General features: G+C 55.4%; 3 protein-coding genes across 8 annotated transcripts in view; 2 read left to right on the top strand and 1 right to left on the bottom strand.

Annotated features, from left to right (window-relative positions):
• Positions 1 to 5405, top strand: part of ICAM2 (intercellular adhesion molecule 2) — a 32821-nt gene extending 27416 nt beyond the window's left edge. For 4 of the 5 annotated variants that reach the window (XM_067022209.1, XM_067022208.1, XM_059046981.2 and 1 more), the window contains exons 2-5: positions 403 to 507; positions 2214 to 2480; positions 3623 to 3943; positions 4609 to 5405. In XM_067022209.1, the coding sequence (XP_066878310.1) occupies positions 447 to 507; positions 2214 to 2480; positions 3623 to 3943; positions 4609 to 4787 (828 nt within the window). In that variant the 5' untranslated portion in view covers positions 403 to 446 and the 3' untranslated portion in view covers positions 4788 to 5405. Of the gene's footprint in view, positions 1 to 249; positions 508 to 2213; positions 2481 to 3622; positions 3944 to 4608 lie in introns of those variants that run through there. The other variant, XM_067022207.1, reaches the window with a different exon arrangement.
• PRR29 (proline rich 29) lies at positions 3288 to 8887 on the bottom strand. Of its 2 annotated transcripts, XM_067022212.1 has the most exons (6): positions 8805 to 8887; positions 8455 to 8530; positions 8167 to 8273; positions 6268 to 6503; positions 6034 to 6104; positions 3288 to 5840 (listed from the first exon to the last, which is right to left on the bottom strand). In XM_067022212.1, exons 1-6 carry the CDS (start codon positions 8862 to 8864, stop codon positions 5812 to 5814), a joined length of 579 nt encoding a protein of 192 aa, XP_066878313.1. In that variant the 5' UTR covers positions 8865 to 8887; the 3' UTR covers positions 3288 to 5811. The 2 variants fall into 2 exon arrangements, with proteins under 2 accessions (XP_066878313.1, XP_066878312.1); XM_067022211.1 differs by having other exon boundaries at positions 5751 to 6104; positions 8805 to 8885.
• A 6597-nt stretch (positions 8888 to 15484) lies between these two features.
• The window catches only part of SCN4A (sodium voltage-gated channel alpha subunit 4), a 46418-nt gene continuing 35948 nt past the window's right edge, over positions 15485 to 25954 (top strand). The window contains exon 1 of the mRNA XM_059046885.2: positions 15485 to 15570. The gene's annotated coding sequence lies outside the window, so the exon portion shown is untranslated. The remainder of the gene's footprint in view (positions 15571 to 25954) is intronic.

Below are 25954 nucleotides of genomic sequence, written 5' to 3'. Positions count from 1 at the left end.
TCCAGCGATTGCCTCCCAAACCCTATTTCCAACTCGGAAAATCCCTACCCAGAGGGGACTCCCACAGTGTGCCCTGTGGGATTTGGGGCTCCCCAGATCTGAGGCTTGTAGGCAACGCTGTCCTCTGTGTACACACAGCGCACGGGAATCCCGTGTGCACACACGTCACTCACACGTGTGCCCTGGTGCTCCCCCCATCTGCCTGGCTTATCAGCTACTTCCCAGCTTCCTCTGCCTGGCTTCTTATAGACCTGGGACCCTGGGAGCCGGCCTTCCACGTGGCCTCCCCAAGACCACTCAGATAACGAGAGGAAATGTGGTCATCAGCTCACAGAAGGCTGGGGGTTCCGGCTGCGGCTCCAGGCCACCACTCCCTGACCTGCGCCCTCCATCTCTCTCCAGGCGGTTCTTGGCTGTTCCCTGTGAGCCCGTGGACGCCACTCGAGATGTACCCTTTTGGTGGCTGGGGACTGCTCTCGGCCTTTCTCGCCCTGCTCTGCTGCACAGGTGAGCCTGGGGTTCCTGACTGGGCGCATGCCAGCCAGGACCCCCTCCCTTTCAGGCAGGGGAGGGAGTCCTGGTCCTGAAGTCGCTGAGGCTTTGAACACAGAGGCCGTCCGCCATGGGTACAGGATGCTGTGCCAGCCTGGCTTCCCTATGACCCCAGGCAGCGGGTAGGGGTCCTGGCCTTGTGGGAACCAGACCCCATAACTTCATGGTGTGTGGATGTGGCAGGCTGTGGAGACTAAATGGGGAGGTGAAGGGAAGCTGGGTTTCAAGGGTAAGTGAGGGCACGCCCCAGCTAGCCTTCAGAGGTGGCCCAGGGGTCAGCAGAGGGCAGCAGAGGGCATCGCCTTGTGGCGACCATGAAAGCGAAAACGAAGCCCCTTCCAGGAGGTCCAGGGAACGGTGAGGGAAAATGCCTCCGTGTGCTGAGCACTCTGTTTTGGACAACCTGCCAGGTGCTTTCACGACAAGCCTGCAGGAAAGGGATTACTAGCCCATTTGACAGATGGAGAAACTGAGGCTCAGAGAGAGAAAGCACTTTGCCCAAGGCCACACAGCTGGTACCTGGCAAACTCAGGTTTCAAATCCAGCTCTCTCTCCCTGCGAAGCCCCTCTTTTGCCTCTTCATTATATGCCACTAGCTGAGGGCTAAGTGGGGGTCCATGGGTGTGGCAGGAGCACAGGACACAGGATGGGCCCAGCTGGCTGGGATCAAGGACCTTCTGGCCATCACTGAGTGGGAGGTGAGCACCGAAGGACTGAAATACTTCGTGCCTGAAACAATTCTTGGCTCTGCGCCACACACAGGGTATTGTGCTGAGCACAAAGGGAAATATGCGAAATCTGGGCCTTGCCTTCTAGAAGCTCCAAAATGTCCAAGGGAGAGTCAGCATGAATATGAGTCATTTGCAAGGTGGTCCCATTACCTTCCTGAACTCACCTTGCCCTCCTTCCTCCTCGCTGAGCTCCAGCCATCAGGTCTCCTCCCCACCCAGGGTCTCTGTGCTGGTGGTTCCCTCCCCCCACAGATACCTGCCTGCCGGGCTCCCCGCCCCCCCCACCTCCTTCATTCTTTGCTCAAATGTCGGTGTTTCCGTGAGGACTGTGCTGACTATACTATTTAACACAGCAACCCCACCCCACTCCCTATTTCCTTTCCTAGGCACTTACCACCAACTGACAAGCTGGCTAGTTCACTTGTTTATTATTGTCTGTCTCCTTCGCTGCAATGTGAGTGCCGCAAGGGCAGGGTTTGGTCTGCTTTGGTCCCTGCTGGATCCCCAGAGCCTAGAACAGTGCCTGGCACACAGCCGGTGTTCAAAAAGGATTTTGAACAGGAAGAAAGGAAAGGAGGGAGGGAAGAGTCGAACCCATGGCCGTGGGGGCTCAGAGGACACAGGCCACCTCCATTTCAGAGAGGCTGGGCCTCGTAGGTCAAATAAGATCCCTCTCCATGGAGATAGAAGACGTGCATGAGAAAGACTAATCTGGAGGCGACGAGCTGGAGGAACAGCAACCAGAGGCAGGGAGACAGCTGGGGGTGGGGGGTGGTCACAGTCTCTTTGGTTTAGACACAAGGCGATAAGGTCTGAACAAGGGGAGAGGAGCAGAGGGGACCTCTACCCCGTATCAGACTGCCCGCTGTGGGCAGCTCCACTGGGCAGGGCAGCGGGGACTTCTGCTGCCTAGTGTTTCTGGTCTTCCAGGGTCTGGCGAGGAGGCGTTCGAGGTACGCATGTGGCCAGAGCAGCTGATGGTGCAGTCCGGGGAGTCTCAGGTGATTAACTGTAGTACCACCTGTATGCAGCCCAACACCGGTGGTCTGGAGACCACCCTACACAAGACTCTCCTGGAGGAACAGGCTCGGTGGAAGCTGTATGAGGTCTTCAACATCTCCCAGGACACAGATGTCATTTGCCATTTCACCTGCTCCGGGAAGCAGGAGTCCAAGAATCTGAACATCAGTGTGTTCTGTGAGTGCGGCACCGCGGGGCCCTGCCCCCCTAGGCCAGAGCCTGTGTCTACCGAACGCACGCAGAGCTGCTCTGTTACTGCTGCTGGGTGCTCCTGTTATGGCCCCCACTTCCCTGGGCTCCTGGACCCAGTCCATGGGCTCAGAATCTTCTCACACCCTCCCCTGGCCTCCTTGAGCCTGTTGGCAACCCTGGTTTGGAGGTTTGCTCAGAGGAGGCCAATCCAAGCAAGGTTTAGACAAATCTAAAAGTTGTTTTCCATGCTGTGCTACAGTCTCCTCCTAGCCTGGTAGCACCCCATCACCAGAACACCCTGCACCCCATGACAAGCAATGGGGACCCCATCAGGAGGGCTGGTACCCTCTGCGGTAGCCCACTGGCCTCCCAGAGAGAAGGCTGAGGCGTGGTTTTATCTCCCCCTGAGGGCCCTTGGCAAATGTGCGACCATCACGCACATACCTGCCCAGAGGCCACGGAGACCTCGGATAGACTGGGATTCTCTCAACAGCTCGGCACCAAGGGTATCGCTCAAAACTGTCATCAGTGGATCAAATGAATAGAACGATGTCCTAAATCTAACATATTATCCTGGGGTAATGGGGGCAAGGCATTCTAGTTCAAAAAGGAACCCAGGGTACCACCGAGTTTAATAGCTGAGGGCTAGAGGTAGCTCAGAACCCGATCCTGAAGAACCAAGGCAGGTCTGACTCGGGCCTCCACCTCTGAAGTGAAGAATCTCACAACTCGTGGTCCAGTCCAATGAGCACTCCCTCCTAAGTCTCTCTCAACATAATTATCCAACCATTTAATTTTTGAAATTTGTATTTAATTTTTGGAGAGGAAGGAGACAGATGCAAAACTTTTATATCTTTCTAGTTGACCGCACAGATTCTGGAGCTTTTCTTTGTAGACACCAGGCTGCCTCCATTCTTGTCCATTCCAGGAATCATGTCCATAAAACCACCACCCAGTACATCCTTCACCCTGAACTGCTTCCTCCTTCCTCTTGTTACACTTTAGAGCAGCCCGGCCCCAGCCCACTTCCTGAGAACGCTGTGGTGACGGGGATGGTCCTGGCTCGGTGGAGCCCGCCGGAACTGCACCCCCATCCTGACCAGACCTCGCTTTCTTCTTTCCTTCAGACCCTCCAAAGCAAGTGCTGCTGAAGTTATGGCCCACTTTAGTGGCTGTAGGGAGATCGTTCACCATCCAGTGCAGGGTGCCCTCTGTGGCACCCCTTGAAGGTCTCACTGTCACCCTGCTCCGTGGCAATGAGATCGTATACAGCCAGGCCTTTGTGGGGACAACACTTTCCCCCCAAGAGGCCATGGTCACCCACAACACCACGGCTCACAGGGAGGACGACCGCCACAACTTCTCCTGCCGGGCCGAGATGGACCTGCGCTCTCGCGGCGGGGACCTCGTTCACAGCGTCTCAGATCCCCAGGCACTTGACGTCTATGGTGAGGGGGAGCCCCCGGAGGAGGAGGGAAGGCGAGGGCGTTCACTTTCAGCCCCTCATGGGAGGAAGACGCCTTTGCCCCACTCTCTGCCAGCTCAGGGGGAGGCACCCAGGAACTTGAAATCCCAAGAGCTCCCTGGAGCTCTCTCCAAGTTGCCATCTTGGACCCCAGCTGGCTGCTTGGCCATTAACAAGCTGGGTGACCTTAACCAAGTCAAGCTCCTCTCTCTGGCCTTGGCCCCTCTCTGCAATGACAAGTGTAGCCTTACTGACCCTTAAGATCCCCTGGAGCCCTGCTGTTCTGCGACTCTAGATGTTCTCTGTCTTCTGAGAGTTTGGCAGAAGCTCCCTCAGCTCTGCCCAAGGAGGGGCTCGGCCTGGACCACGCCACCGTCCAGGCTGTGGTGTCCAGCACCCACGCGCTGGTGCCAGGAGCTGGTGGCAGGGCGACATCTGCCCTCACGGTCTCACAGAGGCCCAGCTGGTGGCCGGGACCCCGGCCCACCTTTCCCCTAGTTGATATACCAGTGGCCACTCGCCTCTGCAACACAGGGTGACTGCAGAATGGCGGGGGGTGGGTGGGTGACGGACGGACCTCTACTCCCCCTTTGGCCCTGGCGCCTGGGGCCGGAGGACTTCCGAGACCACCGCCCTCTCCCTCCCCAGAGCCTGCGCAGGACAGCCAGATGGTGATTATCATCACGGTCGTGTCGGTGCTGCTCTTCCTGTTTGTGACGTCTGTCCTGCTGTGCTTTATCTTCGGGCAGCAGTGGCGCCAGAGGCGAACAGGTACCTACGGGGTGCAAGCTGCTTGGAGGAGGCTGAGGTGGGCCTACCGGGCATAGGCTACGTGACCGGCGTGGCCACCAGCATGGCGGCCACTGGAACTCAGCATGGCTCCTTAGGGCTGTGGCTCAGCCCTGGCTGAAGGACCATGACAAAGCAGCAGAGGACTTCAGGGACCCTTGCTTTTCTAGTCTGAATACAAACACCTGGACTTAACCCTGTGCCTCGGTGTCTCCTCCTGGGAATGGTCAGGAAGGGGAGCCACCAGGCCCGGCTGGACTTCGGTCTCAAATGTCCCCTCAGCCTCCCTCCACCCCCTCCTTCATGGGGGCCTTCCAGAGCCCTGGGGCACCCCCATGCTGACCAGCCCAGGCACCAGACGCCCACCCTCATCGGACACTGAGTGACTCATTCCTACTGAGGGAGGGTGGGGAGATGCACCATGGCCCAGAGGGCCAGAGAGACGCTCCGTTCCCACGTGGCCCTCTGGGACCGCAGGCCCTCCGTGTCAGAGCAGGGCATGGCTCTGACCTTTCCTTTCTGTCAACAGAGCCAGCTTCCAGGGGGAAGCATGGGGGCCCCAAGGGCTCAGCTTCGGGATCTCCTCAGCCAGGCCTCCCCCATCACTCTGGGCCTTCAGAGAGCCACGGACAACAAAAGCAGTCCTCGCCTCTTAACTCCTGCTCCATTATTGGGCCAACCCGAGACGCCGCAGCGCTGGCCATCCCCGGGGTGGTGGGTGGGGGAGTGGAGGTCGAGGGAGGGCTCTGGTTCCCAGGCCTCTGCCAGCCCAGGAAGCAATCACTGGGACAGGGTTGGGCTTTCATGTGACCGCCAGGGCCTGGACACTGCTCTAAGGGGCTCTCACCCTGAAGCAGAGAGCAGGCTGGTTCAAGGTCTCCGTGGGGTAGAGAGGGGACTGACTGACCTCGAGGAGAGGGCCTGGTTGGGGCTGAGGGGGTAAGAAGGGCTGCCAGGCATAGGTGCAGGGTTGGAAAAGCACTAGCGGGGCACACAGGGGCTCCAGGGCTATTTCCAGCCCTGCGATGAAGCTGGCGTGGGTCCTGGGTCTGGTGTCTGTCCTCACGGTAGGCTCTCGGCATCATAGTAGTCTGGGGGGAGACAGCACCCTCATAGTGACTCCCTCCTGCCTCAGTGGAGCCCAAGGAGGAAACCGGAAGGGGACAGGCCAGTTGTCTGCGGCCATGACAGTAGGGGCCCTCAGCCCCACAGGGCGCATGGCCTTCCTGGCCTTCTGATCCACCGCCAGGCCTGGACCCCACTGCCCACCCACCTGGTCCCTACCTGAAGCTGGGGGTACATCCACACCCACAGTTCCTGTGGCGCTGGGAGGTGGGGGCGGGGGCACGGCTCTCCTGGGACAGGGAGAGAAAAGAAAGAGCCCCGTCAGAGGCCCCAGGCTAGCCTCTGGGATTTCACCCACAAGTTTCCCCACCCCAGCCTGGCCCCTTGGCCAGCTCTTCCAGCCCAGCCCCAGAGCAGGGCCCCGGCAGCACCCAGACCCCCGGCCTCACTTACGCCCCCCTTTTCCCAGAGGTAGAAGGGTAGTGCTGGACCCCGGCCAAGTGCTGCAAGCAGGGCTGAGGTAGGGGAGGGGAAGGGAGAGGGGCCGGCCAGGGGAGCAGGGGGCCCAGAGCAGGCATCAGGCAGGGCAGGTAGTGGTGGTGGAACACCAAAGGCCCCTCCTCCTGGGCTTTGGTCTCCTCCTCCTCTTCATACGCTGCCGCCGCCTCCTGTTGCCCCTCCAAGTAGACCTGGGGATCGTGCAAGAGGGGAGGGGAGATGATACAGGATCAGGCTCTCCCTGCCGCCAGTCCTCCATTCCTCTGAATTGTCTCTCCAGATACCCAGCACAAAACAGCTACTGTTCATTGGGCGTTTACTACACACAAGCAAGGCTCTTTGGAGACATTTATTCCTTATTTTGCGGATGGGAAAAGCTGAGGCTCAGAGGTTAAGTAACTTTTCTAAGGTCACCCAGCTAATAAGGCCAAGCAGGGACTGGAGAAATCCAGGTATGACTCCAGAGCTGGGCCCCGGAGTCCAGCAAGCTGCCCCTGGCCTCACCCTGTTACGGATACAGGGTTCTTGGACTCTTTAATCAATAGAAATTGATAAGAAGCCAACCAAGGAATGCAGGCTGGGAGCGAGAACAAGAAACAGGTGTCCTTCCTCACTCCCCAAGGAGAGAGGGCTGGTTCCTCAGACGGGGAAAGGGGAGGGACTGATTGGTGGGTTGGGCTGGAGGGGAGGCTTAGGTGGTCCGCCCACCCTCTTGGTGGTGCTGTGTGCAGGAATCATGCTCAGTACCCTACTTTTGCACCTCAGAAATGGCAGCTGGTTTGTGGCCTTCTTGTATCTTATTGTTCATAATTGCCCCACCTGCGCACGCGTGCCATTATTTTTAGTCTCATTTCCTTTGTACTCTGCGGCTCGAAGAGACATTCGTCCAGGTGCAAGCACTGCAGCACCGCAGCAAAGGGTCCCAGGTCCCAGCCTGTCTCAAGCCCCAGTCCCTGGACCCACTTGTGCCCCACTTGTTGAGGTAGGGCGCCCCTCCCAAGGGCCCCCTGAGGGCCTGGAGGTGAAGGGGTGGCAGCAGCTCCTCAGGGTCTCCCTCCTGCCTCGACTCCTCTGACCGGCCCCTCCGTGAATCTCTGTCCGCTCCCTCCAAGCTGACAGGCAGCCTCTCACCGCCCAGCTGTCACCCCTCCAGACCTCTCAGGCTGCCCATTGCTGGCTGAATAAGGCTCAGCCTTAGAGCTCCTCCCCCTCCCATGCTCCCATCACCTCCCCCCTCCCCCCGCCCTCCACATATACACAGGGTTTCCTCCATTCTGTCTCCCGATTCTGCCCACCGAGATGGTGGACACACCCCTCGCCTCCTCCAAGCATCAGAATCCTACCTGGCTTTCAAGGGCTGGTTCTAAGGCCACTTGCTCCTCCAAGGGGATGTTCCTCACGCTCCAACCAGGTGGCCCTCACACTTTATGCCAGTCAAAGCCAAAGTTGCCTTGTATTCCTAGTCTTTCATTTATTCATTCACTTGTTCAACAAATAGCAGTCGAACACCTAATAAGTATCAGGCACACTGCAGGCCCAGGGTACAGTGGTGCCTGCCCTCCTGGGTCTGCAGTCCAGTGGGGGATTCACTGCAGGGAAACCTTGAGAACGAGACCTGAGTGGTCTGGATTTTGGGACCCCCTACCTCCACTCCATGGAGGCTGACACGGGGGCCTGCCACATAACAGATGCCAAACAGACCTAGCCAGACAGATGGCAGCTGGCTTCTGGCTCCTCTGTTGCCTGACCCTTTTTCTCAAGGTGGGGGGACCCCTAAATGGATGCCCACCTCTGGCCCTGCATGTGGGCAGCCCTGGTAGCCCACCCCCACTCCCCCACCTCCAGCCCACGCACCTGCGGGCCGGACCAGATAAGCCCCTGGTTGAGCGCCGCTGCCACCTGGCCGCTCAGAAGCAGCTGGTGCATCTGCGCGTTCTGCAGCGCCATCAGTTGCAGCAGGTCTAGGGGACGAGAGTTCAGCAAGCCCACGCCAGAACTCCCCCTGCCCCTGCCCCGACCCCAGGACCTTTTCCCCAACTCCAGCTCCAGGGGGAGGGCGGGGGAAGGAGGGGTGCAGCAAGGACGCCCAGAGAATGTGCCGGGCAGAGTGGGGTACAAAGTGGGGAGATCCCGGAGCCTCACCTTCCTTCACGCGGCCCGGCTGTGGGGACGGAGGTGGGATGGCCCACAGGAGGGGCTGCAGAATGGTCACCCAGGGCTGGGGGGAGGGGGAGACTCAGTCAGGCTAGGTGGGGAAGGGATGGGGACCACCCCTCGCTTCCCTAACCTCGCAGGAGCTTCTCCCCTCCGCGCACCCATGGCCTCCCTGTCAAGTCTCTTCCTCTCTGGCTGGGGTCGCTCTCCTCACCCACCCCCGACTCCTCCAGGGTTCGGGCCCTCCTGGGACAGCTCCCCAAGTCATCCCACCCCACCACCCCGCCCCCAAGGCCTTCCAGGTAAAGGCAGGCTCTGGTCCCCGACTCAGCCTTCACCGTCGGGGCTGCAGTCTGCGCTGGGGGATGACCCCAGCTCCCTCCAGTTCCTGAGGCCATGGCCAGCTGCTGCGGATCAGGGTTACCTTGACGACGCTGGGCGACGCCAAAGTCTCCTCCTACGCATGCGCAGGTCCCGCCAGCGTTCCGGTGCCTGGGACGTTCGCCCTTTGTCGCCGCCTCCTGCTCTTCTCTCTCCACCTCTAGGGACAAGGGGTCCTGAGGACCCTCACCCCCACCCCCCGGAGGCCCAACTCTCTCCCAGATGTCCACATCCAAACCCCCGCGCCGTGACTGCCTGGGCATCGCGGCTCATCCCTCGCCGTACCTCGCACCCTTGGGCATCCCCGGCACGGAGCCTGGGGGGCCGAGTTTGTTGAGTGAATGCGTGAGTGGCTGGGGAGGCCCGCCCCAACTCGGACACTTGGTTTTTGGGGCCCGGTGCCCAGCTGACTAGGATGATGAGTTAGGAGTGGAGAATTCCGTTGGATCAGGCTGGGGGCCAGGGGCAGGTGAATGAGGAAGGCAGAGAGGATTTGCTCCCTGTCACTCCGAGTCAGGGGGCCGTCCTGCGGGCCAAGAGTGGTTTCCGGAGGCCACCAAGGAAGGAAACACCGACCAAGTTCACGGAAAATGCTGGCCCCTGTTTGCTCCCCGGTTCCTGGTCAAGTGGGGCCGCTGCTCCAAAGAGGTAGCAAAGTCTGGGGAGTTTAACATCAGTGACCCCATTATTGCCTTTCATCCCGGAAAAATTACCAAAGCTTGCATTCTTCCAACAGGAACTTATCAAGGTCTTCTTTGCTTAAGAACAGGTGAAGGGAGAGATCTGTTTCGGCAGCTGTGACCATCCTAAGATAGGCCCTGAGCGGCAGCCGAAGAGAATCCAGACAGGAAGCTGGGATTAGCACCCCAGAGTTTCCTTCCCCCACCCTCCACTCCTGTTCAGCTCCCCTTCCCAGAAGTCCTGGTGTCTAGAGCCAGAAAGACCATTCCCACCTCCTCCTTTGTGCCTTCGTCCCTGTCTCCAGGAGATGGGGACCGTGGGCAGTGCATTAGCTGTCCCCTCGGGTCTTCTGGCCTTGGGCATAAGCTGCGATCGGGCATCGTGGTCACAGGCCCGCAGTGAGCGGGAAGGACACAGAGGCGCGTCTTTCCGTCTCCACCCTCATTCCAGGGAGAGAAATGAAGCTCACCGTCAGCAAACTTTGACCCAGGAGGTGCCTGTGTGTGTGAGGTGCCCTTCTGAGCACTGTAGACACAATAGTGTATCCTCGCTGGTTCCAGCGTTGTTGGGAAGTGAAAAATTCCCCTGAAAGGAGAGCAGATACAAGACTGTGCAAAGTGCCTTCTGAGTGAACAATACAAGAAGGGATCTTGAAAAAGAGAAGACTCAGTCACTGAAGGGTGGAGTTCTGAAGGAGGTAGAGACCCTTGGGGTGGGGCCAAGCAGCGTGAGAGGGAGAGGGCAGCCCAGGCTGGGAACACAGCTAGAGCAAAGGTGCAGATGCGGGACTGGACAGGGCCTGTAAAGATCCAGTGGCTCAAACTGCCTGGCTGGGGTAGGGGAGAGGGAAGTTCCAGGCAGACACAGGACAGACTCAAAGGCCAAGTTATAGAAGTGAGGCTTTGCCATGTGGGTAATGGGGAGCTCTTGGTGGGTTTTGAGCGGGAGAGAAATAAGGGGACGATGTGTGCACAGCCACATTTTAGAAAGATTTATCTTGTCTGTCATATCTTTGTTTATGTCAACCAGAATTAGAAAGAACAAATGTCTGATGGGATGTGTCCTCCCAATGGAATACTATTCCGCCCTTGACAATTTTGGTATAGAATATATCATCTACTGACGTGGAATGATGTCCAAGAGAGTCAAGCAAAACAATCAGAAAGCATAGTAAGATCTTATTTTTGTTTTAAAAATTATATGTATATATGTGCATCTCGGGGGGGGGGCAGAAAAAGAGGGAAAGAGGGAGGGAGAGAGAGAGAGGGGCAATTATAGAGAAGCTGTCAGGGCTGCCCATACCCGTCAGCCTCCCCACTTCTCCACACCCTCACAGTGCTTCCTGGGATCTCCTTCCAAGTAAACTTCTTTCTGCCAAATCCTCGCCTCAGGCTGTACTTTTGGGGGAATCCAAACTAAGACACCAGTCTCCCGCTTTCACCATTTCTGCTGCCCAGGCTGCTGCGAACTCCTGGGAAAAGCTACTCTAGCAGCTCTCTGATAAATTTGTGTTCAATGACGTGAAATACCGAAGTCGACATTGAAGTACATTCGTCTGGGAGTATAATGAATGGTCCATGGATTAAACTGAGGCAAAGCTGGAGGCAGGGAGGCCAGCAAGGAGGCCACCTTCCTTCCCTGTAAAGGAAGCTCAGAGCAGGCTGGAGGTGGCTGTAGGAAAGAGGCAGGAAGAGGTGATCATTTCAATACCTCAGATATAAGACTGCATGTTAACCCTACATGAGACTTACTTGTATTTTGGAAGATAGGGTTGAGATAAAAACTACCAGGCTTTTGGTACCCAATTAGAGGTGTCAAAGGAAATTGAAGCATTTGACCTTTGAATAATGGGAAAACCACACACTTATCTGGCAGGGCTATTTTGCTTACAGATCTAACTTCAGTCCAACAGCAGAGGAGGTGCCTTTCTGGCTACTTGCCCTGCCTACTATTATTTTCTTTGGGGTGTTGAACACTCCACCTAATCCCTTTCCATTCTTCTCAGTGGGGACTCTTATTTGCATCTTCAGTTTTTTGTTTTGGGTTTTTTGTTTGTTTGTTTTAGTGTCCCAAAACAGTAAGTACCAAAAATCCTCCCTGTTGCCTTGGTAAATCTATTCCTGGAAATAAGCTAGACGTGGAAAAAGATTTCTACTCGTAGGCGTTCGTTGCAGTGTTACTTTTAAGAGTTGAAAGTTGAACGTTACCCAGTGTCCCATAATAGGGAAATGGTTATGTAAATGGAAGTAATTCACTCCAAGGAAGAGTTTGCAGGCATTAAAAACCACGGAAGGGGAGAAAGGTCTCCCTCCTCTCCTCCTTAGATGGAAATGTAGAGAAAAGGGTCCTTTTAAGAATTCAAGGGAAGGGACTTCCCTGGTGGTCCAGTGGTTAAGACTCCGCCCTCCCAGTGCAGGGAGCCTGGGTTCGGTCCCTGGTCAGGGAACTAGAGCCCGCATGCCACAACTAAAGATTCAACTAAAAGATCCCACATGCCACAACGAAGATCCTGCGTGCTGCAACTAAGAGCCAGCACAGCCAAATAAATAAGTAGTTAAAAAAAAAAAAAAAAAAAAAGAATTCAAGGGGAAATGTCTGTGTGGTACAGATGAGGTAGTGCTGAGCAGAGAGAGACTGACCCAGTAGCAGTCTCTTTTTTCTGACCCATTTCCTTAAAAGGCACAGATTGGAAGGAGTTAGAATATGAGGGTTGAAAGAGAGGCGCTAAATACTGCTTTGCAGAATTTCATGACTAACTGGATTTGTGGGGAGAAGCCTTGACATTATAACAATAAAGAAATTCCATTTTTCTGCTTGGAGGCTCTGACTATACTATTTCTACAAATCATGGTTATCCTTGTGAGATGTGGGAGGGGTGGTGGTTTATCCAAAAGGCCCCTGGTGGTACTTTGGGGACTTATAAACACATAGGTCACACCAATGGGATGCCGTGTGGTGAGGACCCAGTTTCAAGGTCCCACCCGATCAGAATGGAGCTATGGGATGGAGTCCAGAACCCTCACCTCCTGGACTCCCTGGAAATTGGGGTGCCACCAACCATGGGGGAGTACTTGCTGAAGCTCCCAGAAAGTCACCCTGGACTGAATGACTAAGGGAAGAAACTGACTGCTCAGGCCAGGGAGTGGGGCTGGGACAGGGTGTGACGAAGCCAATTCCTGTGGGTCAGGATGAGATTTTCTGAAAGGTGATTCTATTTTGCAGGATTCTTTGGCTTGTGGGTGACCGAAATTCAACCTAAACCAGCTTAAAGGAAAGGGACTTTTGGGGGCTCATGTGATAGGGGAGGACAGTGATGGAGTTGGTTTATAGTTTAACTGACTCAGGTGTCTTCAGGTCTCTCTCTCCACCCTTCTCTCCCTCTCCTTCATCTCCCCCTCTCTGCATGTTTTTCCCTCTTCCTACAGACAGACTTTTCCACTCGTGGGAGACACACCGCAGGCACCTTCAGATGTACTTCAGTTACTCTCGACAAACTTAGAGAATCCCACAGAGAGAGAGATGATCTTCCCTTTGAATCAATACATATAAATCCCCAGGAAGGACTATGATTGGCCCCACTTGAGTCACATATCCAGCTTTTAGACCAACCACTGTGGCCAAGAGGATTGGCCAGACCTAGATGATAATGTCCATCTCCGTGGCTGGGGCAAGGTGGCTGACCTGTAATCAGAAGCCCCACCAGAATCACATATTTGGAGTAGGGAAGCAGCTCCCCAAAGCAAGGAGGAATATTATTATCAAGAGAGAGGTATTCACTCCACTCGGGCTGTGGATAAAAGTCGTATTTAACACACAGCTTTTGTTTTCCCATCATCCCCATCCTTAATCCAAATGACACCTTGTGCAAATTAGAAAACTTAGCCCCTTCCTCTAGATATTTTGCTACCATCTGCTAGAAAATTATCATCTTAAATACATACTAATCTACAATGACTACAAATGGGACTGGTGCCCAGAATTGTGCAGTGCACAACCCATACAACCAAATGCAGCAGGCCTGCCCCCTCATATACTATAATTCCCTTCAATAACTTCAATTCCTCATTAAAGAAAGTCTTACTCCATAGAGCTTTGGGCAGGGGCAAGGCAGTGACTGAAAGGGCAGAGCCATAATTGGGAATGACAGCTGCTTCCCACCGTCTCCCCTCCAGTGCCCACAGACGGAGCCGTGTGCTATCCAGGGAACACTGACCAGGAATTCCAGACAGTGGCCAGCAGCAAAGCAAACTGGAGCTGCAGCAGGGCTGTGAGTGATGAGAGGGACCCCGGGGAGCAGCTTTGGGGGGACGACTTGGGAAGGATATGAGATAGAAGGTTTGTTTTTCTCTGAACCCCAGAAGAAGCAGCAGAGAAGAGGCAGGGGCCAGCCGACACTGGATTACATTAGCAATACAACTACGTGGAAAATGTCTGTCAGGTCAGTGAGCAAAGCAGGATAAAGAACCTTGCAGAGAAAACACCAAGGCTCCCACTTTGGTCTAGAAGACATGCCTCTGAGGGTGTGAGTGATTCACTGGGTGGAGATGGGCGAAGTCCGGGCACAGCGGGAACTGCTCAGACCACAGCCGGGCCTGGCCCACAAGGAAGGGCTCGACAATGCTGAGGCTGGATCCACAGAGAGCTACTGGGAGGAGAGGTGCCATCGGCGCGCTCCCAGGATGGAGGGAGACCACTCCCCGGGGCTTCACTGTGGCCCCTCTGAGAGGTCACTCCGGGCTGGGCTCGGCTCAGACAGAGCTCTGGCTGCCAGAATAGACGGTGGCAGTGATGGGTATGGGAGACTGGGGGAACCTTTGGGGGACAGTTACTCTGGATTTACCCAAGGATTCTCTCGTCTGCCGGGGCAGGCGCTGGCGAGCGAGCAGTGATGGGTCATTTCTCAACACCTCCACTAGGGGTCACCCCAGTCCCAGAGTGGAAGGTGGGGGACGGGGTGGGGGGGGTGCTAAATAACCTCATCCCTCCCCCTACCCCACCCCCTTCCCCAGCCTCTGAGGGACAGATGTCTAGCCAGAGGGGTGGGGGAGTGGTGGTGGAGGAATGACCCTCAAGACTGCTGTGTGGTACAGCCGAACAGCTGTGTGTGTGAGGGGCATGGGGGTGTGTGTGTGAGATGTGGGTGTGGGTATATAGGTAGGCATCTACTTAAAAATCTAGTGACCATAGGTACATATAGGTGGCCCTGTGTACGTGTGAATGGGAACATGTTACATGGGCACAGACAGCCGCATGGATGCAAGTAACATGCATGAAATGCAAGAACGCATGGGCGTGACTGTGGTGTGTGCACACACTTGATACAAGTATAATGTCTGTGATACGCGGCATCTGTGTTCATCTGGGCAGGAGAGCGCGTATGGCTATATGCGTGTAATAATACACATATGTGCACGAGCCTGACGTGAGCGTGGGAGCGAGTCTGTACGTGTGAGCTGCAGGCTCACTGTGCGTGAATGGGTGTGACACGCAGTGGAAGCGTTTGTGTGACTGTATGAAGGGTGGTGGTTTACGTGTATGGCTGAGCGTGTGTGAGTGTGACGGGGGGGAGCGCAGCCATGAGTGTGCACAGAGTGTGTGAGTGTGCTAGCCAGCCTGTCCCTCCGGGAGTGCTTCTGGGAACGAGCATGAAAGGAGAATCATGTGTGAGAATGAGCCTGCGTTAGTTCGTCAAGGGAGGGAGAGCACCGCATGTGTGGGCTCAGACGCGTGCCCCAGTGAGCGTGCGTGTGCGTGTGCGTGTGCGTGTGCGAGCGTGTTGCGTGTCCCGCTCCGGGTCAGCGGGGCCCCCGGCCCAGGCGGTCTCGGCCGGGCCCAGCACACCCCCGTGAGGGAAGCGCGGCCCAGGCTCCCACCTGAAGATTGGCCCAGTCCTCAGGTTTCACTCATGACCCTGTGACATCAGCGGCAGCAGCTGTCCCCGCCGGCCCGGCCCCCCGGCCAAGTCCCCCAGAGTCCCAGCCCCAGCCCGAGGTGGGCACGCCGCTCCGCGCTCGGCAGCGAGCACTCCGCTCCCGTCCAACAGTGAGTACTGCGCCCCTCCGCGCCCCGCCCGGGCCGGGCGCCCCGAGGGCAGGCCACCCGGAGGGGCCGGGCGCCCTGGCCCCAAGCCCGGCCTGGCTCCGAGGAAGTCACCACTTTGCTCCGGGCACCGCTGTCCTCCTGGCCACAGCGGGCCCTGCTCCGAGGCTGTCCCTGCCCAAGCTCCCGGGGCCGTGACCCTCAGCCCCCACGCTTGCCTCTCGCTGCCCGCCACCTGCTCCCTGTGTCCCTGCCCTCAGCAGGGGTCCTCTCCCTGGTCACCAGTGGCCCAGGGGTTAAGGCTCGGCTCCTTGGAGTGACCCGAGGGGCAGAGACTGGGTTGGTGTCTTCAGGAGAGGAGGGTGAAGGAGCCAAAACAGCGACTCCCTGCGTGCAGTGGTCTGGAAGGCAGGGGTGCGGGGGGAGGGGAGCAGGGGGGCGGGGGGCGGTGGCGGGCGGCTCCTTTGCTCTGCTGAGACAGGAATCTGCGAGATGCCAGCAGAGGACACATCTCAGGCTGCGAGGCCAGCCGGGCTCTGCTCTCCGCCCCGGCCTCTCCCCGCCCGGGGCGCCCTCGGGCTCCTTTCCTGGAGAAGCCCCACGTGGTGGAGGGGGTGTGGGAACAGAGAGCCAGAAAGTCCGGTGTGAGGGGCGCCACCGCGCCGAGGGGGCTCTGGGGGACTCAGAAGGAGCCTCAGGGCCAGGGTGAGGGGGCAGGGGTGCGGTGCCAGGGCAGAGCGCAGCCCCCTGCCCGCTCCCTGCTGGCAGAGCAGGGTGCCCAGGACACTGGGAGGGAGGGCAGGCAGTGGCTAGCAGAGAAGGCCGAATGGGCTGAGCAGAGACAGAGAAGGTATTTTGGAGGCGCGTGGGGCTGGAGGGAGGTGTGCTTTCAAGGCTGCTGTGTGTGTGTGTGTGTGTGTGTGTGTGTGTGTGTGTGTGTGTGTGTCGGGGGAATTTGTTCAAAAGATTTGGGATGCCCCATCTAGAAGGCTCCGACGGGGGCCCGGGGGCTGCTTGAGGCTTTTCAAGAAGGCACTGATGGGGGAGGGAGGGCCTGAGCCCCTTCCCAGTCCACCCAGTTAAGCACTGTGTCCTGCTCCCCCTCACCCTGCTCAGTGCACGGGGTCAGGGCAGGGGGTCAGGTCCTGACGAGAGCTCGCGGCACCCCACTGTGGGGAGGCAGCCCTCCAGGTAGAGACTAGACAGGTCCCCCTCCCATGCACACCGCCGGCCGCAGGGGCCTGCCCAGAAATCAGTCACCCCAGAGCCCCGAAGTTTAGAGCCCAAGGGATCCTTGAAGGCCATTTAATTCAGCCCCTAAGCATGAGCCAGCTGGGGGAGAGTAGCTAGAGACAAGTTTTGGGGTGTCTGGCTCGTCTGGAGAGGGGAGGGGGCTGACAGAAAGGTGGGGCGGAGCCACGGGTGAGCACTGTTGTCACTCATCTGTGACCCCATGGCTGGCATTGACTGAACCCAGGTGTGCAGGGCTGGGGTTGGGGGCACAGAGGGCTGGTTCTCTCAGGACCCTCCATACTCTCCCGGGGTCATCCGCAGTGCCCTGCCCATAGCCAGCGGTGTGGACAGCTGTGGCCATTGCACTAGTATTTGAAGGCTTGTCACCTGTGCAGGACGATGCAGGGGCCCAGACATAACCCAAGGGTCCACCCGCATCTCCATCCCAGGCATCTCTCAAGGGATTGGCTGGGATTTTAGCAGGGTTTGGGAAAGGTACTTAGGGGTCCTTACTAGATGGTCCAATCCCAGCCTGGCCTTCCTTGATATTTCTGGTTGGGCACCTGCACAGGGTGGCAGCTCAGGACTCAAGGTCACCTCCAGCTCTAAGCTGGCCTGAGTGTCAAGGTCTGCCCAGCCGGCTTCCCTGCCCCGACCCCAGGCCCAGACCAAGGGGAAGCCCTGAGGTTGATGCCAAAGGCATTGAACTCCTGGCCAGAAGTTGGGGGTAGTCCTGACAAAGTCCCTGCCTTTGGGGGCAACTCTGGCCACCAGAACAGAGAAAAGTGTAATGGCAGGGACAGGTGGGGTTTAGAGAAGGCTCCTGGGAGAGGCAGAGCCAGAGAGGAGAGAAGGGATTGGACCTTACAGAGAGGAGTGGGAAGGCTCTCTCTCCAGGTGACAGGAGAGAGATGCACTGAAGAGAAATAAAATATCTGAGCCCAGGAGCCTCAGAGAGCTGGGAAGGGGAAGGACGTCAACAACCCCAGTCCAGGTTACACAAACCTTCTGTCCCTTGACTCCTTTTACAGGGAAGGCTCAGGCTCAGCGGTCCTGTCACCCAGGTCACACGGCTGATGAGGGGCCAGGGCTCTGTCCACAGCGGCCAAGGCCCCCGCTCGCTGGGAAGGAACTCACGCTGGTGCAGGGCTGGGTCATGGGGCAGAGTTCGCTCCTGGGACACAGGGAGCAGTGGGTTCCCGCGGGCAGCCCTAGGGGTCTCCAGCTCTGCAGTGTCAGGAACAGGCCTGGGCTACCCAGGGCTCCATCAGAAGGTGCTCATGGGGCTGGGGAATCCCAGGGTCCCTCCACCTCCACCACCCCTGCCCAGACCTTTCATGTGCTCTGGCCTCCGTTCTGCCTCATCAGCAACAGCTATTTTTATTCCTTGCAGTTTTCAGTCAACAGCCCTTGTGGGGGGGTGGGGGTAGGGAATGGGGCAGAAGGAGGAATGGGAGGGGCTTGAGGAGCCCACAGGAAGCGAGGGGTGGCAGGGGAGCCCCTGTGCCCCTCAAAGGGTGGGCTGCCCCCCCCCCCAGGCCTCCCTGTCCTCTGCCAGGAGCCCTAGCGTAAATGGACGGTGCAAAACCATAAGAGTTACCACACCCCACTGCTTTTGAACTGGTTTGTGAAACCAGGTGCCTGTCTACCCCTCCCCTGCCCCAGAGGTGCTACAAGGTCACCGTCCAGTTTAGACTGCGGTGATGATATACCTTAGTGGTTAAGAGCCAAGGTCTCTTTCGAGAGCAGGGCTTCCAGCCTCAGTTTACTACATAAATAACACTTGGCAACTTCCTTACCTTCTCTGTGGCCTCCGTTTCCTCATCTGTCAAATGGAGTGATAACAATAGGATCACGGTAAGAATTACATGAGCTCTTGACATGTGAGGTGCCCAGGACAGTGCTTGGCAAGTACATAAGTGTTAACTAGTAATTCATTATTATGCTTGTTAGCAGGCTGTGACTCTGAAATAAATATCTCCTTGTTGGGGGGTGACAGAAGGGGAGAAGGGCTATAAGCTGGGTAAGGAGGACAGAAGGTAGGACAACCCTATCCAGCTCTGGGTACCCTGCATAGCTGGGAGGGGGTGGGTTTTTTCCTATCGGGAGATCCTTTTATCATATGGACAGCAGAGCCCATTTTATGAGGGTCTGTGGTTTGCAAGGGTTGCCTTAAGGGCTGTGAAAGCGCTAAGCAGAGCCCCACACCCTGGGCTCACATTTTAGTAAGAGCTGCAGGTGACTCGTCTTTTTTGAGGCTTTTTAAGTTCTTTTTTTTTTTTTTTTTTTTTTTTTTTTTTGTGGTATGCGGGCCTCTCACTGCTGTGGCCTCTCCCGTTGCGGAGCACAGGCTCCAGACGCGCAGGCCTAGCGGCCATGGCTCATGGGCTTAGTTGCTCCGCGGCATGTGGGATCTTCCCGGACCAGGGCACGAACCCGTGACCCCTGCATCGGCAGGCGGATTCTCAACCACTGCGCCACCAGGGAAGCCCTTTTTAAGTTCTTGATTGGCCAAATTTTGGAGAAGGATCTTCCACCAGGGTAGTTGGTGAGAAAACATCCCTGGAGCAGTTTCTGGGGTTGAACAAAGTTCTCGGAGTGAGTGGCAAAGCCAGGCTGGCTGCAGGGCGGGAGAGTCCGTCAGCCTTTCTTGGGGGTTTCAAGTTATAGCCTTGGGTCCCGCAACCCGCTCATCCTGCTGCCTTGTGCAACTCCCAGGGCCCGACAGGGGCCTGAGGCCCGAGTGGGAAGGGATCAAAGCTCACCCTACCCAAGTAGTTAGGGATTGATGGAAGGAATGGGGAGCGAGGTCGGCCTTGGAATTCTCCAGGCTCAGGGCCAGTTTTGAACAGTCCTCTTCTCGCCCTCTGGGTGGACCTCAGGCAGGGAAAAGGCCTGTCAGCCATGGTCTGGGAGTGGGGAGGGTGCGTGGCAGAGAGAAGCCAACAGAGGCCGGCAGCTCCAGGGCGAGATCACACGTAGAAGCAGGCAGGGTGAGGGGAAGCAGCCCTGCGGGCAGGAGGTGGGTCTGCCTGAGAGTGGGTGAAGTGGGCCTAGAAATGTGTGTATACGAGGGGGTGCGTACACAAGATGGAGGGGGGCATCCGTGGAGCCCTGGTCACCATGTTTGAGGTACCTTCGAAAGAGCCGAGCCAGCGGAGGGCAGGAAGCCCGAGGCCTGGGTGGAACTAATCAGCCTCCCCACCCCTTGGAGCAGCTGGGAAGTGACTCATAGAAGCAATGAGTGAGAGAGAGAGAGAGAGTGAGTGAGTGTGTGTGTGTGTGTGTGTGTGTGTGTGTGTGTATAGGAGTGAGCTGCACAGGAGTTGGGAGTTGATCGGTGCAAGTGAAAAACCAAACCTCGACAAAGACTCTTTACCAAACTACAGGTGGGGACCTCTAGTCCCCACCACTCACAACTCCCAACACGAGGCCCCAGGAAGCCTGAGCCCTGGGCCTGCCAAGGCCTGCCAGACGCCCACCCCAGCCCATGCCTTTCAGGGACTTGGCCCAAGGACTCTGGTCTGTCCTTTGAAGAGGACAGACAGGTGAGGATCAGGCCAGCCCAGGGGGCAACTGGATGGGACCTCAACCTGGGCGTGCCCCGTGCTGGGGGAGGGCAGCCATGCCCAGCCCTGTTCCCCACTGGGCGGGCGAGAGGGAGGCCGTAGTAAGAGGCACGTGGATTTGGCGTCAGAGAGCTGCATTCGAATCCTGGCTCTGCCACTTGTTAGCTGGGATGATGAATGTGAAGCACTTGGAACGGTGCCTGGCATGCGGTAAACACCAAATGAACGTACAGATGCCTGCTCTGCATCAAGAAATAATTCTTACGCCTCCACCTCTCGGGCCCACACACATCGGGATGACAGGTGAATGCGCTGAGGTTTGGGGGACAGAGGAACCAACCCCCTCCCGCTCCAAATAGACTCTGTCCTGAGCTGACGCTGACTGAGGCCTGGAATTCTACATCTTGAGATGAGATAAACTCCTTTGATTTAAGGCTCAGTCTTGGGAGGGGAAACCCACTCTCTGGCCTTTGCTTCTGGGGAGAAAAGGCTTCCTGGGCCGACTAATGAGCGGGGAGGGTTTAGCGGGAAGGGGCCACAGTTCACAAAACCCAACACAGCCCATTTGTGGGTTTTTATTTCATCAGGCCGCTAGCTGACCAGAAGCACTCTGGGTGGAGGAAGAGTCAGCTTTGGGAGGAGGAGGCAGGCTGGGGAAAAACTAGAGAATGTTCTTAGAGAGCCTTTGGGGATTGGCAGAGCCAGAGATGATTGAGGGGAGAGGGGCGGACAAAATACCCTGAACAGGAAGCCAATCTTGCCATACAGTAAGGGCAAAATAAATGTGGCCTCTACGATCCTTCTTTCCCCATAGGGAGGACAAATCATCAGGCTGGTTGAATCAGGTGCCTGAAAAAGGGAGGCTTGTTTTGACCCAGTGAACCCCACCTGGAAAATGCAGTCAGCACCAGCCCAGCCCTTGCAGGGTACCCCACCCCCACCCCCACCGTGTGACCCTGATGGTCTCTGGAACTCTCAGAGTTCCTGAGTGTCCGGTGGTTTCTGCACCGGGCTCCAGGCTGCCCTCCAAGACCTCTTGGAGCAGATTTCCTCTGCAGAGAGTGTTAGACCAGGAGGGCAGGGCCACCTAGGGTGACTTCCTCCAGGCCCCTGGGCTGCCAAGGCCGGGGTCCTAAGTGCTGGCAGAGAAACAACACAGCTACCCCCTTCCCATGCCTACCCTTCAGCCTGCCCCAGCTTAGAGAAAGCTGTGACTTGAGATTTACAACTAGGGAGACATAGGGCTCCATTTTGCATTCTTGGAGCTGGGCCACAGTGGAAATGCAGGAAGTTGGGAAATAGGCCACCAGGATGTACAGTGCTGTCCTTGGCCAGGACAGAAAAAGTTTGATCTGTTTCGGTCTCTCAGAAAGTTCTGAGTCTGAGCCCTCACTGCAGGTGAAGCTTGAGGAGGGGCCTCCACTGGCTGGCTGCAGCTCTGGGTATTTTTTGCTCCTAATCCACAGAGAAACAAAACAGCCTGAGCCTGGACTGCAGCTTTACCAGAGAGGAAGGGTATGCTTGGTTGGCAAGAGGGCTGGTGACTGGAGCCTGAGCAAGGCCAGCAAGCTACCCACCATCTCTGTGTCCTGGGGGATGTGCCCTAGAGTGAACGGGAAGGCTGTGAGGGGCAGGTCACATCCATTCTCAATCTTCTGGGAGTTTCTCACCGCAGCTTTTACATCTCAGGCTGGCGGGGCATGGCCGAGGCTCCCGGGGATCGGGGGGAGTGAGAGGGGAGGGCAGCGGAGGGTTTCAAGCCAATGCGGTGCAGCTAGGTGGGTTGAAGGACTCTCCCTGAAAGCTTGGTGTCCCAGGAAGAGAAGGTTCTAGAAGCATATAGTGGCAAGAGGTGTGTGTGTGGGGGTGTCTGTCCTGAGCCTTGTTTGGCCAATAATTTGGGACAATCTGGATCACAGACACTCAGCTGTGAGGGACTGGCCTTGAACAGAGAGGCAGAATCAAGATTCAACAAACCTTCACAAAGGACTGCAGGTGAAGAGGTGCAATGAATGAGGGGAATTTAAGTAGAAGTAGATGGAAAATCCTACACCTGGATTTATATTAACCTTGCATCCTAGCTATAATCATGATTAGTTCCAGGAGGGGGTTTTTTGGTTGATTCTTTTGGACTTTGTACAAAGACAATCATGTCATCTGTGAACGAAGACAATTTTATTTTTTCCTTCCCAATTTGTATACGTTTTCTTTTCTTTTTTTGTCTTATCGCATTAGCTAGGACTTCCAGTATGATATTGAAAAGGAGTGGAGAGAGGCAACATCCTTGCCTTTTTTATGAACTTAGTAGGAAAGCTTCTAGTTTCTCTCTTTTTTTTTTTTTTTTTTTGCGGTACGCGGGCCTCTCACTGCCGTGGCCTCTCCCGCCGCGGAGCACAGGCTCCGAACACGCAGGCTCAGCGGCCATGGCTTATGGGCCAGCTGCTCCGCAGCACGTGGGATCCTCCCGCACCGGGGCACGAACCCACGTCCCCTACATCGGCATGCGAACTCTCAACCACTGCGCCACCAAGGAAGCCCTATAGGATCTTTTTAAATGTTCTCTATCAGGTTGAGGAAGTTCCCCTCTATTCCTAGTTTGCTAAGAGTTTTTATCATGAATGGGTTTTTCTGCATTCATTGATATGATCATACGATTTTTCTTCAGCCTGTTAATGTGACAGATTAACATTAATTGATTTTCTAATATTGAACCTGCCTTGCATACCTGGGATAAATCCCATTTGGTTGTATAGTTCTTTTTATATACTGTTGGGTTTGATTTGCTAATATTTTGTTGAGGTCCACCTGGATTTAAAAGAGAAAAATCGATTTCACAATTATAGGACAGGGAAGATCTAATATGGCCATAGCTCATGACGAAAAGCTCCAGGGGTGACTGTAAAGTCACCTTGTAAGTGGGCTGCTGAAAAAGTAAATGCCATCTTGGGATCAATGAATTCAATGGGCGTCTAGGCCAAGGAAAAAAGGCCTCTCTCTGTGGTCAGACTATATCTGGAATTGGGTGTTCCGATCTGGCAGCCTCACAGAGGGAGACAATGCAGGGCTGGACCTGCTCCAGAGAAGAGCCGCCTCACCCTCCAGTGTCCTCCCCCTCGGCTCCCTGCCTGTGGACAGCTGGCCCCAGCCTGGCTCCCTGACTCCAGACGCCTCCTTTCCCACCCCTTGCCTCTAGGCCCCCAAGACTTTACCCACCACTTCCACCCAAACTTCCGTTTTGACGCAGTTTCCGATGGAGCTTCTCATTTACTAAATGGGCCCTGGCGCCCAGAGGGCAGGGTTTTAGTCCTGGCTCAAACTTCCATTTATCATTCTCTAAAATTATCTTATTTGCTTCCCTATTTATTATCTGCCTCCTCTCTCGGGAATGCAAGCTCAGTGAGGACAGGGACTTTGCCACTCCTGTATCCCTGGCTCCCAAAACAGAGCCCAGCATAGAAAAGATGCTCAGGAGATGTTTGTTGAATGAATAAATGTGTGATCTGGAGTCATTACTCTTCTCTGGGCCTCAGTTTCCCCATCTGTAAAGTGAAGGAGTTGGACTCGATCTCTTGGGTCCTTGCAATGCTAACATTCTTTTACTCTCTGTTTTTTTTATTGAAGTGTAGTTGATTTACAATGTTGTGGCAATCTCTGCTGTACAACAAAGTGACTCAGTTATACACATATAGACATGCTTTTTGTACTTTCTTTTCCATTATGGTTTATCCCAGGAGATTGGACATAGTTCCCTGTGCTATACAGTAGGACTTTGTTGTTTATCCATTCTAAATGTAATAGTGTGGGGACTTCCCTGGTGGTCCAGTGGGTAAGACTCCACGCTCCCAATGCAGGAGGCCCAGGTTCAATCCCTGGTCGGGGAACTAGTTCCCACAAGCATGCTGCAATTAAGAAGCCCACATGCCGCAACTAAGAAGACTGCATGCCACAACTAAAGATCCCGCATGCAGCAACGAAGACCCAGTGCAGCCTAAATAAATAAAATTAAATTAAATTAAAATAAATGTAATAGTTTGTATCTACTAACCCCAGACTCCCAGTCCATCCCTCTCCCTCCTCCCCTCCCTCTTGGCAACCACAAGTCTGTTCTCTATGACTGTGAGTCTTTTTTTATTTTGTAGATAGGTTCATTTGTGCCATATTTTAGAGTCCACATATAAGTGATATCATATCATATTTGTCTTTCTCTTTCTGACTTACTTCACTTAGTGTGATAATCTCTAGTTGCATCCATGTTGCTGCAAATGGCATCATTTCATTCTTTTTTATGGCTGAGTAGTATTCCATTGTATATATGTACCACATCTTCTTTATCCATTCATCTGTCAATGGACATTTAGGTTGTTTCCATGTCTTGGCTATGCTGCAATGAACGTAAGGGCAAGGGTGCATGTATCAATATCTTTTTGAATTATAGTTTTGTCTGGGTATATGCCCAGGAGTGGGATTGCTGGATCATATGGTAGTTCTATTTTTAGTTTTCTGAGGAACCTCCATACTGTTTTCCATAGTGACTACACCAACTTACATTCCCGCCAACAGTGTAGGAGGGTTCACTTTTCTCCACACCCTCTCCAGCATTTGTTATTTGTATCTAACATTCTTAAATTCAGTGGGAAGAGGTCCCCTCAGGCCCTCAGCCACCACATCTCAGGAACAGGCTGGGGTGGAGGCCAGAGACTGATCTGTGGCTGGTGAAAGGAGGGGTCAAGCTGTCACGTGGCTCTCTTTACTCTGGGTTGTAACTTGAGGGGCCACGTGGAGATCTGCCAGCAAGTCACCCAGCCAGTGACATGGGGCATTATCAGTGCTTGTCTCTGCCAGAAAGTCACAATGCATATGCCCCAGATGTCTTTTAATTTTCCACTGGCGCCACTGCAAACAACACAGTTTGTCCCTCTATTCTAGACACATTGTAAGGGTGAGTGGGAGGCATATACATGCTGGCCAGTGTGGCCCCACCCAGGCCCACCACCCCTGGGAGGGGCTCTCCAAAGCCGCAGGATGAAATCCAGACCCCCAGGCATGGTCTTCAAGGCTCTGGCCTAGCTGCCCAACTCACCTCCCCCAAAACCCTAAACAGATTCCATGCCCCCCAAAGACTGACACAGTGTAGTTCCCTATGTCCTGAATCTGCCTTTGCCCTGGCTGTTCCCTTTCCCTGGAGTGTCCTTCCTCTCCATTTCCCTGTGCTCACAGTTTACTCATCCTTTGAGACCCAACTGAAAAGACATATCTTTCCTGCCCCCAGCCTGGAAGTCACCACTCATCCACCTGAACTCCCATAGCACAATCAACTCCCTTGTTTAGGGAGGGCATTTCTTTTTCATAGCTTCGTGTGCCCATGTCCACCTTCTCCCCAGCTATCAGCTCTTGAAAGGCAGGATGCCCAGCAGATGCATCTTTGTTACCTACTCAGGGCTAGCTCAGGTTCTGACTTATGAACAGAATGAATGGATGGGTGGATGGATGGATGAATGAATGAATGAATGAATGGGTGAAATGTATCAGAATCCATTTTATTCCCAGAAAGATCTGTATCCAAGGCCTCATCCATTCACTGAGTG

This window comes from Kogia breviceps, chromosome 19, assembly GCF_026419965.1.
Source record: "Kogia breviceps isolate mKogBre1 chromosome 19, mKogBre1 haplotype 1, whole genome shotgun sequence".
In the NCBI taxonomy this organism is placed as follows: domain Eukaryota; kingdom Metazoa; phylum Chordata; class Mammalia; order Artiodactyla; family Physeteridae; genus Kogia; species Kogia breviceps.
The sequence above is the reverse complement of the archived record's forward strand: the minus strand, read 5'-3'. Positions and strand labels throughout refer to the sequence as shown.